We start from the raw sequence: 14,724 nt of genomic DNA, 5'->3' as shown, positions 1-14,724 counted from the left end.
CCCCCAAAGTTTTAAAGCTGTTTAGGCATTATAGCCATTTAGCTAATTTAAAGTTCTCTTTTATAAAAAAGGGAATTTAGCTCAAGTGACCCTGCTCGCTGCGGCTGTGCCAGTATGGCACAGGGAGAAAGATGACTACCTCAAGCTGTCTAATCCCAGGCCATTTATGGATTCGTAGGTCATAATTAACATCTTAATATTCACCTACAGATCAACTGGCAGCTAGTTCAGATGCAGGAGCACCAGTGTCATTTCTTTATTTCTAGCAAGATGCCATCATTCAATGAAAATTCCACATCAGTATCTGTCTCAAATGGTATGAAGGGGTGGCTTTACATTGAGTGCATACATTATTTTAATCTTGAGGATAATAGTATCACACTCCCCAGATGAAAGAAAAGATCACAATCTGATTGCAAAACTCATCTGGTTAAGATTTTTTAACAGTGATGAGAAATTTTAAGTGCATCCATTTTGGGATGCCAAACCCAAAACATCTAAAAAGGTCTTATTTTCACAGATGAGGTTCTCTTTTCTGAGAATCAAGCCTCTTGTAACATCATCTCAGGTTAGACATGATTTAATTTTTAAATCTTGGGCCTTGCATCTCAAAAACTACCCTTCCATACCTCCTTCCCCCAATAATATGATTTTTCCCATTTTCTCTTTCTCCAACAGTCTCAGCTTTGAATTGATACAAATCCTACTTCTCATGGAAAAAAAAATTAAACATTCAGAATTAATAGCATAAAGCTTCGGAAAGTTTCATTCGTGTCTGGTGTCAAGAAACTGCCCTGCTGACGTCAATTAATCAAGGTGGAGTAGGTGAGATTGGATTTCTCACTGTAATCACAACAACAATTTTCCAGCTAACTTACTCATTTCCTGTTGAAAAGCTTGCCAAAAGTACAGATACTTTAAAAAAAAAATCACCATTCACATACAGTGGAAACTGAATTTGCAAAATTAAGATAATTTTCATTTAATTATGAACAGTTACATTCACAGGTAAGGAAATCATGAACTTGATATGTGTATTATTACACATATCTATTGACACACAATTAATAGAACAAGCATTAATGTCTAGTTATAACAACACAAATAAACAGACCTTAAAGCCTTTTGATGCTGCTATATGGGCAGCAGTCCAACCATCTTTATCAGAATGGTTGATGAGATCTGCAGAAACAACAGGTGTTGCTTTAATGGGATAGCTGTCTTCTCTGCATTCCAAGTCAAAGAAGCCTGAATTAGGTTGTGCATCGTTCATAAAGTCTCCATTGTCTGTTTCTCCATAGTACATAAGGAGTTTGAGGCTTTCAACATTACCAGAATCCACAGCTGCATGAATTGGTGTCCAGCCATCCTAAAGAAGCAAAAATGAAAAATACAACCCGACCACACACAGAGAAAAGCAGTTAGTTACGCAATTTATATCAGTAATTGCTTTCTATCAAATATACTGTGTGCAGAGCTTTTACACATCCAACAATTGCTGGTTATAAACAAAGGTCACAGTTTTGTAGCAAACAGACCATATGTTGTGCTCTGCGCATAAGTATGTGTGTGAGATGCCTGGAGTGAAATGGAAAAAGTGGATTACAGTCCCATAATCACTGATTGAAAAAAAAAAGACATTTAAATAAGCCACCAACCACAGGTTGTGAGGGTCTCCTGAAAATATTCCCAGTGCAGGTCAAATAGAATCAAAGCAACCCTCTGCAAGGGATGCCTTGGATTGCACAATTTTATGAGTGAGCTAATGTAACTTTGTAACTGGACCTTTGTCAGATTTTTATTTATTATTCTGTACAATTTCATTGGCATTTTTCTCCTCTTTGGCTATGCACAATGTTAGCTTCTCTGTGCATCAGCACAATAAAGCCAATGAAGCTGCTCTTGGAATTATTTTCAATCATTAATTCTCCTGTGATATCCTTAATTTAAAAAGGCCACTAGTCTCTCCCCTTAGTTTCTTCTAAATTATCACTACATTTGAGCTTCTTTCCATTGTAAGTGACACAAAGACTATCAGCATTTATCTATGATGTGATTTTTTTCCAGTCCCCTTTGTTTGGGAAAAATCAACACACATGTTCATACAACTCAACACTATAATGTTGGTCCACCCTCCTTTGGTTCCACCCTTCATAATTTTGCTACTGCACTTTCTATTCTGAGGGAAGACTTTCTGAATTTCAAGGATGCTTGATTGTTTGGATTTTACTTTCAAAGAGATCTACTTAGAAAATGCAATCCTTAGTGAGAGAAATATCTTTCAATAGATTGTTTTCCCAATTTTTGAAGTCATTAACTGATCATCTGTAACCAGCATAGCACAATGGGACTTTATAGAAAAGCACAAGGAACCCAGGAGAGCAGAGCACAATGGCTGTGCTTACACTCCTTTAACAGTAAAGACTGGTTCAGGATTCTTCCTCTACCTATGATATCTTCTTCAAAGTTGGCAGGAAAGTATGGATTCATGGATCTGGCCTCCTGACCCCAGATACGGAGTCAGTTCCTATTTGGGGGGGAAAGCATACAGTATCTTCTCCAAAGGCAGTGCAGTTGCAGAGGGGATCACTCTGGAGGCACTAGGGAAAAAATCTGTAATTGTTTCAGTGACAAAAGTACTTAAGTCTATTGACTGAGAGTTAATAGGACTTAGGTGCTTTTGAAAATTTTACACATTCTACCTTCCTATCTTCTCAGAGTGATGCCTTTGGTAGTACTACCTTCTACTGAGTGTAGATTAATATTACAAAAGAGAAGCAATCAGTAAGTGGCAATTTCTGATTTAAAGTCTTGGTTTAAAGTAAACTTATCAACCAGATATAAGAACTTTACAATAATGGTTTCTATATCCTCTTTTTCTTCTCACTTCAGATTGAATTCAGTTTAGTTTACACACACACACACACACACACACACACACACACACACACACACACACACACACACACACACAAACACACACACACACACAAATTAGTCCCTTTCAACCTAATTATCAGGCAGCATGTGTAAAAAGGCTACAACACATACAGAATACTTTTCATACAATATTTCTAGAGAGTTTAAATCTCAACATTCAGTGACAAGAAGTCTCAATATTATGTGTAAATGTTAAATTTTTAAGAAATAGCTCTGAATTATGTGAATAAGGGCATACCTAAACTTTAAATCTGAAGGCTCTTAACTACTCCCTACCCATCCACACACTACATGTGATTGTTTTTGTCATCCTCATTCTCCTTTTATGACAAATGTTTAAGCATATCTTTCACAATCCTTGCTGAAGAATGTTTTCTTCAATAGCATTTGATCTGCAATTAAACAAGATGTCCCAGAGCTATGCAGGTATCAGTGACTAACACATATTTGTACATGGTCTGGTAGCACTTTATAGCCTAACAAAACATGTCAATAGTATCACGAGCTTTCGTGGACACAGCCCTCAGTAATGAGTACCACTATGAGAAGGCTAGAAGGACACTGCACGCTATGATAATTGACAGTTGTGTAGATGGAGTCTATCTCTGCTGTCTCATAGGGGAATATGGTATTCAAGATGTTGAACTTTGAAACTGATGTTGGTAAAACTGATTTAAAAGTTTAAGAAAACTATGCAGCCTAAACAATAAGACGCAGCAATATAAAACCAAAGTCTCTCACAAATTCCAAAACACTTGGGCTATGTCTATACTGGCAGGTTCTTGTGCAAGAATGACTGTTCTTGCGCAAGAATCCACAGAGTTTTGTGGAAGAAGATTTATAGTATGGCGTGGTGAGAGACGGCTTCTTGCGCAAGAGCTATGCTCTTTTTTAACAGGTGTAAGACCTCTTTCGCAGGGGCTTTTGCGCAAGAGGGCAGTGCGGACTCTCGGCAGGGGTTTCTTGTGCAAGAAAGCCCTCTGGGTAAAATGGCCATCAGAGCTTTCTTGCTCAAGAGAGCATCCACACTACCATGGGTGCTCTTGCGCAAAAGCACATCTCACATATGACAGTGTGGACGTTTCCTTGCGCAAGACTTCTTGCACAAGAACCCTTGCGCATGATGTCCTTGCGCAAGAACCCGCCAGTGTAGACATAGCCATGGAGTATTACATCATTAAAAAGAGAAGAATGACACTGCAAAGCATTCTGATTTTTGCAGCTGTTTGGTTCTATATCCACACTGTGATTTTAAAAATGTTTTTAACTTACACTAGTTTTTACACTTCGGTCTGCTCCCGCTTCCAGTAAAAGTTTGATACATTCATTATTTCCATTTCCACAGGCAAGGTACAAAGGTGTCTGTCCTCTTTCAGCAGCATGGTTAACATCAGCCTGATACATAATTAATAATTCTGCACATCTATGAGGGGAAACACCAGGTGACAGTACTATAAAACATTGCTCAATTTGACTTTTAAAATACTATACAACTTACATGTATTTTAAAAACCATACTTACATGTACTGTTGTATATATTAACTACATTAGTTTATATTAATCACATCAATTTTAAATTATTATAGGTATATTAAAGTTCTGTTTATACCTGTGGAGGCTGGAAAACTATACCTTACAAGCGCTGACAAAAACTTATTTGACATTTATTTGAACAAAAGACTTCAAGTGCGAGTAACAAAGGAAGTTTCTTTCTAATCCCCCTGTTCCTCTCACAGCAGTTATGTTTGTAGTTCTACAAAGCAGCAAACACTGAAAACACAAATTTGTTGTGAAGCGGACAGGGGACTGCAGACAGGGGAGTTGAAGAGGGAGAGCAAAGCGACCCCACCGCCGAAGAGGCTACCCGGTGAGAGTACAAGCTGTGGTGTGAGTGTGTGTGTGTGCCTGACTGTTTGAATTTTACAGTTTGAAGTGTGAATTGAGTCTGATTCCAGGGAGTGCTAGCAGTTTCAGTTTCAGCTTCTGTGGCAGTTGGGACTGAGAGCCTGCCATTGTTCCCTTGATTGCCTCTGATTAGCCTCAGGCTCAGCCTTCCCCTGTGTGACTCAGAAGGGGGCAGGCCTGACCTAGGCAAGCAGGCTTTAAAAAGCCAGAGCAGTGCGACCAGGGGAGCGAAGCGGACAGGGGACTGCAGACAGGGGAGTTGAAGAGGGAGTGACTGATGGTGATGAAGACCCGTAGCGCTTGTGCCAGTACTTCTCCTGTCTCCTCCACCTGTGCCTGTATCCAGACAGAGAACCTGAGCATGGATGCCTCTACCCAGGTCCTGGTGTGGTCTTGCTGTATTTGTGGCTTGCAATTCCCACTGAGTGATCTCCAGGCTGGGGGAGACAACCGTTGTGAAAGGTGCCTGCTGGTAGAATCTCTCAGGCAGCAGGTGGGAGAGCTACAGGAGGAGGTGGCCAGCCTGAGGAGCATTCGAAGCCATGAGGAATTCCTGGACAGTATTCCTGTGGAGTCCACGGAGGTCACTGTCCTAGGATGTGGGACTGTTGACCAGCCACTTATGGAGGAGGCAGTGGTGCAGGGTGAGCACTGGCAGCTGGTTACTTCCGGCAGCAGGCAGTGTTCCACCCCTGCTCCTAACCCTCCCACTGTGTTGTTACATAACCGTTACTCTTTACTTTCAGCAGGAGACAAGGAGTCACCCCCCACAGTGGAGGAGACCAGGCCTTGCACCACCAAGGTTGAGCAGTCTCCTGCCACCACTGCGAGGAGGAAACGTAGAGTAGTGGTGGTTGGAGACTCTCTTCTGAGGGGAACGGAGGCACCCATCTGTCGCCCTGACAGCTCATCTCGAGAGGTATGCTGTCTGCCAGGGGCCCGTATCCGAGATGTTACGGAGGCATTGTCGAGGATTATCCGGCCCTCTGACTACTACCCCATGCTACTCATCCACGTGGGCACAAATGATACTGCCAGGTGTGACACTGAGCGGATCAAGTGTGACTACAGGGCTTTGGGAGTACGGGTGAGGGAGTTTGGAGCGCAGGTGGTATTCTCTTCTATCCTTCCTGTCAAAGGTAGGGGCCCGGGCAGAGAGAGGTGCATCCTGGAGGTGAATGCCTGGCTGCGACGATGGTGTCGCCAGGAGGGATTCGGCTTCCTTGATCACGGGGTGCTCTTCCAGGAAGGACTGCTTGGCGGAGATGGAGTTCACCTTTCCAGGAGCGGGAAGGCCTTGTTTGGACACAGACTGGCTAACCTTGTGAGGAGGGCTTTAAACTAGGTTTGTCGGGGGCAGGTGAGCAAAGCCCACAGGTAAGTGCTGAATGTGCGGGACTGGGAGATGGGTTGGAAATGGGGGGGACTACGGCCTATAATGGCAAGGAGAAAGGAGGGTCAGGGCACAACAGGGAGGCAAGATCAAATCAGTATCTTAGATGCCTATATACAAATGCGAGAAGTATGGGTAATAAGCAGGAAGAACTGGAATTGCTAACCAATAAATACAACTATGATATCATTGGTATTACAGAAACCTGGTGGGATGGGACGCATGATTGGAATATTGGTATGGAAGGGTACGGCTTGCTCAGGAAGGACAGACAGGGAAAAAAGGGAGGAGGGGTTGCCTTGTATATTAAAAATGTACACACTTGGACTGAAGTGGAGATGAACGTAGGAGATAGCTGTGTAGAGAGTCTCTGGGTTAAGCTAAAAGGGGTAAAAAACGAGGGTGATATCATGCTAGGAGTCTACTACAGGCCACCTAGCCAGGTGGAAGAGGTGGATGAGGCCTTTTTTAAACAATTAACAAAACTATCCAAAGCCCAAGATTTGGTGGTGATGGGGGACTTCAACTATCCAGACATATGTTGGGAAACTAACACAGCGAGGCACAGGCTATCCAATAAGTTTCTGGACTGCATTGGAGACAACTTTCTGTTTCAGAAGGTTGAAAAAGCTACCAGAGGAGAAGCTGTTCTGGATTTGGTTTTAACAAATAGGGAGGAACTAGTTGAGAACTTGAAAGTGGAAGACAGTATAGGGGACAGTGATCACGAAATAATAGAGTTCATGATCTTAAGGAAAGGTAGAAGGGAGACCACCACAATTGAGGTTATGGATTTCAGGAAGGCAGATTTTGATAAGCTCAGAGAACTTGTAGGTAAGGTCCCATGGGAAGCAAGACTGAAGGGAAAAACAACTGAGGAGAGTTGGAAGTATTTCAAAGGGACGTTGTTAAGGGCCCAAAAGCAAACAATTCCGCTGTGTAGGAAAGATAGAAAATATGGCAAAAGACCAGCTTGGCTTAACAAGGAGATCTTGCATGATCTCAAAATAAAAAAGGAGTCATATAAAAAATGGAAACTAGGACAACTAACAAAGGAGGAATATAGGCAAGCAACACGGGAATGCAGGGGCAAGATTAGAAAGGCAAAGGCACAAAATGAGATCAAACTAGCTACAGGCATAAAGGGAAACAAGAAGACCTTTTATAAATACATTAAAAGCAAGAGGAAGACCAAGGACAGGGTAGGCCCACTGCTTAGCGAGGAGGGAGAAGCAGTAACAGGGAACTTGGAAATGGCGGAGATGCTCAATGACTTCTTTGTTTCGGTCTTCACCGAGAAGTCTGGAGGTGTGCCTAACGTAGTGAATACAAGCAGAGAGAGGGTAAGTTTAGAAGATAGGATACACAAAGAACAAGTTAAAAATCACTTAGGAAAGTTAGATGTCAGCAAGTCACCAGGTCCTGATGAAATGCATCCCAGGATACTCAAGGAGCTGATAGAGGAGGTATCTGAGCCTTTAGCTATGATCTTTGAAAAATCATGGCAGACAGGGGAGATTCCAGAAGACTGGAAAAGGGCAAATATTGTGCCCATCTATAAAAAGGGGAATAAGAACAACCCAGGAAATTATAGACCGGTCAGTTTAACGTCTGTCCCAGGGAAGATAATGGAGCAGGTAATTAAGGAAATCGTATGCAAACACTTGGAAAGTAATAAAGTGATAGGGAATAGCCAGCATGGGTTTGTGAAGAACAAGTCATGCCAAACTAATCTGATAGCTTTCTTTGAAAAGATAACGAGCCTTGTGGATAAGGGAGAAGCGGTGGATGTCATATACCTAGACTTTAGTAAGGCATTTGATACGGTCTCGCATGATATTCTTATTGATAAACTAGGCAAATATAACTTAGATAGGGCCACGATAAGGTGGGTGCATAATTGGCTGGATAACCGTAGTCAGAGAGTTGTTGTTAACGGTTCTAAATCCTGCTGGAAAGGGATAACAAGTGGAGTTCCTCAAGGGTCTGTTTTGGGACCCGTACTATTCAATATCTTCATCAATGATGTAGATATTGGGATAGAGAGTACTCTTATTAAGTTTGCAGATGATACCAAACTGGGTGGGGTTGCAACTTCTTTGGAGGATAGGGACATAATTCAAAATGACTTTAGCAAGTTAGAGAAATGGTCAGAGGTAAACAGGATGAGGTTTAATAAGGAGAAATGCAGAGTGCTCCACTTAGGAAGGAACAATCAGTTCCATACATACAAGATGGGAAGCGACTGTCTAGGAAGGAGCATGGCGGAAAGGGATCTAGGGGTCATAGTGGACCACAAGTTGAATATGAGTCAACAGTGTGATGCTGTTGCAAAAAAAGCAAATATGATTCTAGGTTGTATCAACAGGTGTGTTGTAAGCAAAACTCGTGAAGTCATTCTGCCGCTCTATTCTGCACTAGTTAGGCCTCAGCTGGAGTACTGTGTCCAGTTCTGGGCGCCACATTTCAAGAAAGATGTGGAGAAATTGGAAAGGGTACAGAGAAGAGCGACAAGAATGATTAAAGGTTTAGAGAACATGACCTATGAAGCCAGGCTTCATGAACTGGGCTTGTTTAGTTTGGAAAAAAGAAGATTAAGGGGGGACATGATAGCGGTTTTCAAATATCTAAAAGGGTGTCACAAGGAGGAAGGCGAAAATTTGTTCCTCTTGGTTTCTGAGGACAGGACAAGGAGTAATGGGCTTAAAGTGCAGCAGGGGAGGTTTAGATTGGACATTAGGAAAAAATTCCTAACTGTCAGGGTGGTCAAATATTGGAATAAATTGCCAAGGGAGGTGGTGGAATCTCCCTCTCTGGAGATATTTAAGAACAGGTTAGATAGACATCTGTCAGGGATGGTGTAGACGGAGCTTGATCCTGCCTTGAGGGCGGGGGGCTGGACTCGATGACCTCTCGAGGTCCCTTCCAGTCCTATTATTCTATGATTCTATGATTTTCATTAGAAAACAGCATCTAAATCTTCCAAGAGAACCGAAGAAATGGCTCCTATCAATGAAGACAATAGCTGTGAAATATTGCTTTTCAGATGACTAAAGATTTGTCCACAAAAGTCACTCATACACTGGCCACCTCATAACATTTTTATTCAAATTGCTATAGCTTTCACAAGCTTAGCTGAAGACTAGAGTCCCACTGTGATAAGTACTGTGCAGACATACTGTCTGACCAAAGACTAGCAACATAGGCAGGATAGAAGACACAAGTAAGTATGTAGGTAATACAGTACAAGATTTATCTAGTGTTGCTTGGGTTCTTCCAAGCAGGGGTTGGGAGTGTGGCAGGTGCAGGAGTCAGGGCAGGAGCTTGGAGATGTTGGGGGACCAGGGCAGAGGGTGAGGGGTGCAGCAGTCAGGGCAGAGGGTAGGGTAGCTGGCGGCTGCTCCCCAGGACCATACTGCCTGGATGGTGGTGTTATTCCTTGGGGCTGGCCAAGGGTGGAGAGGGGACAGAGGGGGCAGTGCTGCCTGGCCAGCAGCTACTCTGTGGCTCTCTGGGGCTGTCAGGGGTGCACTTGCTTGCTGCCCCCCTGTGGTCAATCTGGAGTATAGCTGTCCCAGCTACCAGATGAGAAAATTTTATTCCGTGCACATCTCACTGTCCTAGTACAACCAAATCCTGATTTTGCTTTAAGTTATTATAAAAGGAAGCTCCATACCAAATTTGGTGGTCCTAGCTCTTACCAATTAGGAGTTCTTAAACGGACTTAGAGATGGACAGATGCAGAGGCACAAATTCTCTCAAATGTATAGTAGATGAGTATATAATTTATATACAGTGTACACTTTTTTCCCTTTCAATTATAAATAGTCATATTCCTAAATGTCCCTAAACCTATCTTTCATTCATTGGCTTATTTCACATGGACACTGCAATACAGCTGTATCTTGAAGAGAGGATTAGTTTTGTGGATTAGTTCAGGGCTCTTGTTGCATGTAGCAGACACACATGAAAGAACACATGGAGATGCATAACAGTGCAGCTGACAGACAGACAATAGAGAGAGGAGTCAATCAAGCAGGTAAAGTTAGAAGTGAGAGAATAAGATGTAAAAAAAGACCAGTAGGGAGAGATAGTCAGATTAAGCTACATGGATTACTGGCCTGTATCCATTCATGGAGTTATGTGAGTACATCAGAATCTCAGCTTTCATCTAAACAATGAAGATTCTAGCCATAACAGTTTTGATAAAATGTGTGAACTGCCCCATTCATCTCAATGAGGTTGAAAAATAGGGGGGGAGGAGGGAGAGGAGAAACGCTGTGTGGGAACCTAGCAAAACTTCACTTCACTGTGGCTAGAGGAGAAGAATGATGTGGGCACCATCTGCTGCCACTCCCGGTGTACCTGGCCAGCCAGGCAACCTTGCTTTTGACACAGATATTCACTTACGCCAAAAATCACAATGTTGAGATTATCCGCAGTCCCAAAGAACCAGTCACTTACTCCAGATCAATTGCATAGTAGCTCCTACATCAAAAGACAATATTTGTAGCCCATAGTAACCAAGTATTTATTAATGAAGAAAAATAAATAAGATTATTTACAAGGACAAAGCAGGTAAACATATACGCCCAAATTAGTTACAACCTTAGATTCAACTAGGTAATAGAAACTGCTATGATATATTAAATTCTGTAAATCCTATAGGGCTGTCCCAGGCTAAATAGCTGAAAATCCCTTGTGTGGCAGGGCCAAGACAGAGGATTGTTACAGAGTGGGAGAAAGGCAGCCCAAAAGGCATAAAAGGCCTGCTAAATAGAAGCAGAGGGTGGCAGGACGATTAGAAGCAGCTGGTAGGGAGCTGGCCCAAGCAGATTGGGGCCAACTGACTCCACTGCAAGCCTGCTGGAGGGCCTTTAAAAGCTTCCCCAGTTGGACGATGGAGGGAGAAAGGGAGAGGATGGAAGGAAAGGTAGATAAGAGACAAAGAGCAAGAGAGTTTAAGTTTGGGAGTAAGCCATAACAACGCGAGAGCAGAAACAGCAGGGGAGGAAGTCCCAGAAGGAGTGGCTGGTCCCCTAACCCAGAAATGAGCTGTAACCCCCAGCCCCTGAGAAAGGGGTCAAGCTGCCAGCGCAAGCAGGGCCAGGGAAAGAGGGGCCCGTGCCATGCTTGTTAATGCTTCAAAATCTTTGCCCCTTACGAGTTCAAAAAGCCTGGGAAGATCCAGGGATTTTATTCACTTCCCCCAGAGTTCCAGCTAATGGGAGGAGTCATTGTGGACATTTCCTCCTTGGGGGAGGAGAGTAAGAGCAATCAACAAAGTCTATGCCCTTTTATGTTTCACAGTGAGTGATTTGTTTTCAATGGGCATTGTTATGTGCGAGCCCCAGCACCTCCTTAGGAAGCTATTTTTACTTTAACTAAACTTCTTTTTCTATTTGGCAATTTACACCGTTATACAAGTCTACAATGTGAAAAACTTAGCCCTACCTCAGTATAACTACGTTACTGGGGGATATGGATAATCCACAGTCCTGAGCAATGTAGTTACAGCAACCTAACCACTAGTATAATCAATAGGGTTTACACAGTTTATACAGTTAACCAATGAGCTAAAGCTAAAGCTCATTGGTTAACATGCACAGTCACACACAGCTCCCTCACCCGCCTCTGTATCAATGGCAGCAGCGTGGGGGGAGGCAACTGATACAGAGGCAGCAGGGCAGCAGGTGGGAGTCTCTTCCCCCTCCCCACATGTATTACCACTCAAATTTTCAGTGGTTGCCCATTAAATAAACAAACATATTTTAACATCCCTAGTAGTCAGCGCTATATCAATGGGAAAGCATCTCCCACCAACATAGTTTCTGCTATCAATAAGATGGAATTATTAAACTGATAGAAGTGATCTCTCTCTCACTGGTGTAGAGCAGTGGTCACCAACCAGTCAACTGCAATCAACTGGTCAATCATGGAAGCACTGCCAGGCGATCTTGATGCAGTATTCCCAGTCCCCCTTTTTCTGTCCCACCCGCAATGAGGTGCCTGCGCAGGAGCTACAGCCTCCTGCCCCTCACAAAATTGGAGCCAATGCCGGCTTCCTGCAGTGGGCAGGGGGAGAGAAGTCCCATGGCTCCACACCACGGAAAGAAGTCCCACGGCTCCCATAGCAAAGTGTGCACTTTGTCTTGCCTTCCTTCCCCTGTGCACCAGGGAGACAGGGTTGGGGAGGTGGGGGTTTAAGATGTCAGTGGAGGATCTAAAGTGGCTGGATTTCTTAAAGGAGCCACACGTGCATTTCTTCCAGTGCTGCCTGCAGATCCTTCCAGAGAGAAACTCATCCCTGGAGAGCCCTAGGTACTGGCCCAGCTACCCCTGTCCCCTTGCCCCTGGCCAGACACCCACCAGCATCCTGTTCCTGCTCCCTTCCTCCTGGCCAGACACCTATCCCCAGCTTGCTCCTGTACTCTACTTCCCACCCAGATTCTGCACCTCCATCCCTATTCCACTCACTGGCAGCCCTGTCCCGCACACGGGATCCCTCATTTTGGCCCCACCCCAGAGCCTGGGGGGCCCACAAAATCCATTAACGCTTGAACCCCAGAAGAGTTAATCTGGCCTGTGGCCTTGAACCTCAGTCCTACCTACCTTCATGGGGCTGGAGTGCCAGGGGAGTGAGGTGTCTCAGTTGGGGACACATCAGTGAGGCTTGGGGGCTTTTGTAGGGGTTGTTTTTTTGCATCTCACATGTGTGGCTCCTGACTGATTTTTCAGCGGGTCAAGCCCCCATCTGGCTATAGCATCACACACCCCAACCCGAGCCTATGATACAGCTGAACCCCTTGCCCTGACCCCCCATATCCTCAAACTTCTGTACCTTTCACATCTCCACTCTTGTGCTACAACACTCCTGCCATAGCCACACACCGCAAACCTGTGCCCTGAGCCCATCATACTCCCAACCCTCCTGCCCTGAGCCCCTCATACTTCCCAACCCAAACTCCTGCACCCCTATATCCACAAGTCTGCGGCTTGCTCAGCACCCTAACCTTCCACCTGACCCCAACACTCTCCAGCCTGGAGTCCCCTCCCCAAGACAGCATCTCCTTCTCCACCTCTTCTTCCATCCAACTTCCCTCCCAGAGCTTGCACCTCTCACCCCTTCTCACACCCAAATCCCTCATTCCCACCCCAGAGCTCACACCTCCTGTCTCAACGCAGTGAGAGTGCGTAAGGGCTGGAGACAGCAACTGATGGAGAGGAGGGGGATAGAGAGGGCGGGGCCTAAGGAAGGGGTGGGGTCTTGAGGAAGGGATGGGGTAAATCGTGGCTTGCCCTGAAATTTAAAAAGTGATCTTGGGTATAAAAAGGTTGAAGACCACTGCCTTAGAGAATCTTCACCAGAATTGCTCTTTCCACTTTTTAAAGAGAGTATAAAATGGATGCACGGTTAGGGGAGGGAAAGAGGGTTGATTGCACAACTGGCTTAGTAAGAGAATTTCTGCAGTGTTATAACTTAATATACAGGGACTGGGAACCAGTGTTCCCTGTAAACTGAGCACTTGGGTGGCTTCCCAGGAGGGATTCAAATGCCGCCCAACTGATTAGCAGAGTGACCACAGCACCCACAGCATAGGTTTCTACTGGTGCTGCACATCTGCACATATCTTGGTGCACATAACAAAATGTTATTCTGCACATGGCTGAAAAAAAATTAAAGGGAACATTTCTGGGGATTTCAACAGATGGAATGCAGAGCCTTTTATTTCCAGGTCTCAGACATGCCATAGCAGCATAGTTGCATTGGTACAGTTGCACTGATGCAAATTTGCACTGTAGACCAGCTCTCAGTGTATCTATACAATACAGAGTCCAGATATTAAGTAAAATTAATACATGCAACATCTTATAAGTAAACACATTTTTATAAATGTAATGCCCTTTAAATAATAGTTTCCAGTTATTTATCTATAAGTGTCGTGTTGGAACCCAGGAGCTTGGCATGAACTGGCACATGGTCTGCTAGCATCACAGAGCCATCCTGTGTCTTATCTCATTGGAAGTACACTGGCGACGCCAAAAAAAGAAAAAAAAAATCAGAGCAGTCGAAGTCATGAGTACCAGCAGTGTCAGAGACACAGCATTACCACTCAATACTGGAACAGACACTGGTATCGAAGTAGAGGCTGCTAATGCATTTGTAGTTCTGGCCTGTACTAGATCTGTAGAAGCTGATATTGTCTCCATAGCCAAAGCTGGAATCTGCACTAACACCACAGCCTTCGGTGCCAACAGGTAGAGTGGTATTATCTCCACAATATGATTTTTAAGCAGTCCCTGAGATGCCTTAAACAGCCCGCATTGTGAAGCAATCAATTCAGATGGTCCACAGATCTCAGAAGATACCACTTGAGCTGAGGGCTCCAGTATTACATGCAGGTCTGGCAAAGAGAGGCAAAGTAAATCAGCAGCTGCTTGAAAAATCAATGGTGTTGATATGTCCAGTAAAGAGACCCATATT

At 44.0% G+C, this 14,724-nt stretch overlaps 1 protein-coding gene across 1 annotated transcript in view; it reads right to left on the bottom strand.

The window, feature by feature from the left end:
* CTTNBP2 (cortactin binding protein 2) overlaps nt 1-14,724 on the bottom strand; it is a 192,955-nt gene that overhangs the window by 70,571 nt on the left and 107,660 nt on the right. The window contains 2 exon segments of the mRNA XM_006122544.4: nt 1,115-1,369; nt 4,213-4,363. Of these exon segments, the coding sequence (XP_006122606.3) occupies nt 1,115-1,369; nt 4,213-4,363 (406 nt within the window).

This window comes from Pelodiscus sinensis, chromosome 1, assembly GCF_049634645.1.
Source record: "Pelodiscus sinensis isolate JC-2024 chromosome 1, ASM4963464v1, whole genome shotgun sequence".
Lineage (NCBI taxonomy): Eukaryota > Metazoa > Chordata > Testudines > Trionychidae > Pelodiscus > Pelodiscus sinensis.
The sequence above is the reverse complement of the archived record's forward strand: the minus strand, read 5'-3'. Positions and strand labels throughout refer to the sequence as shown.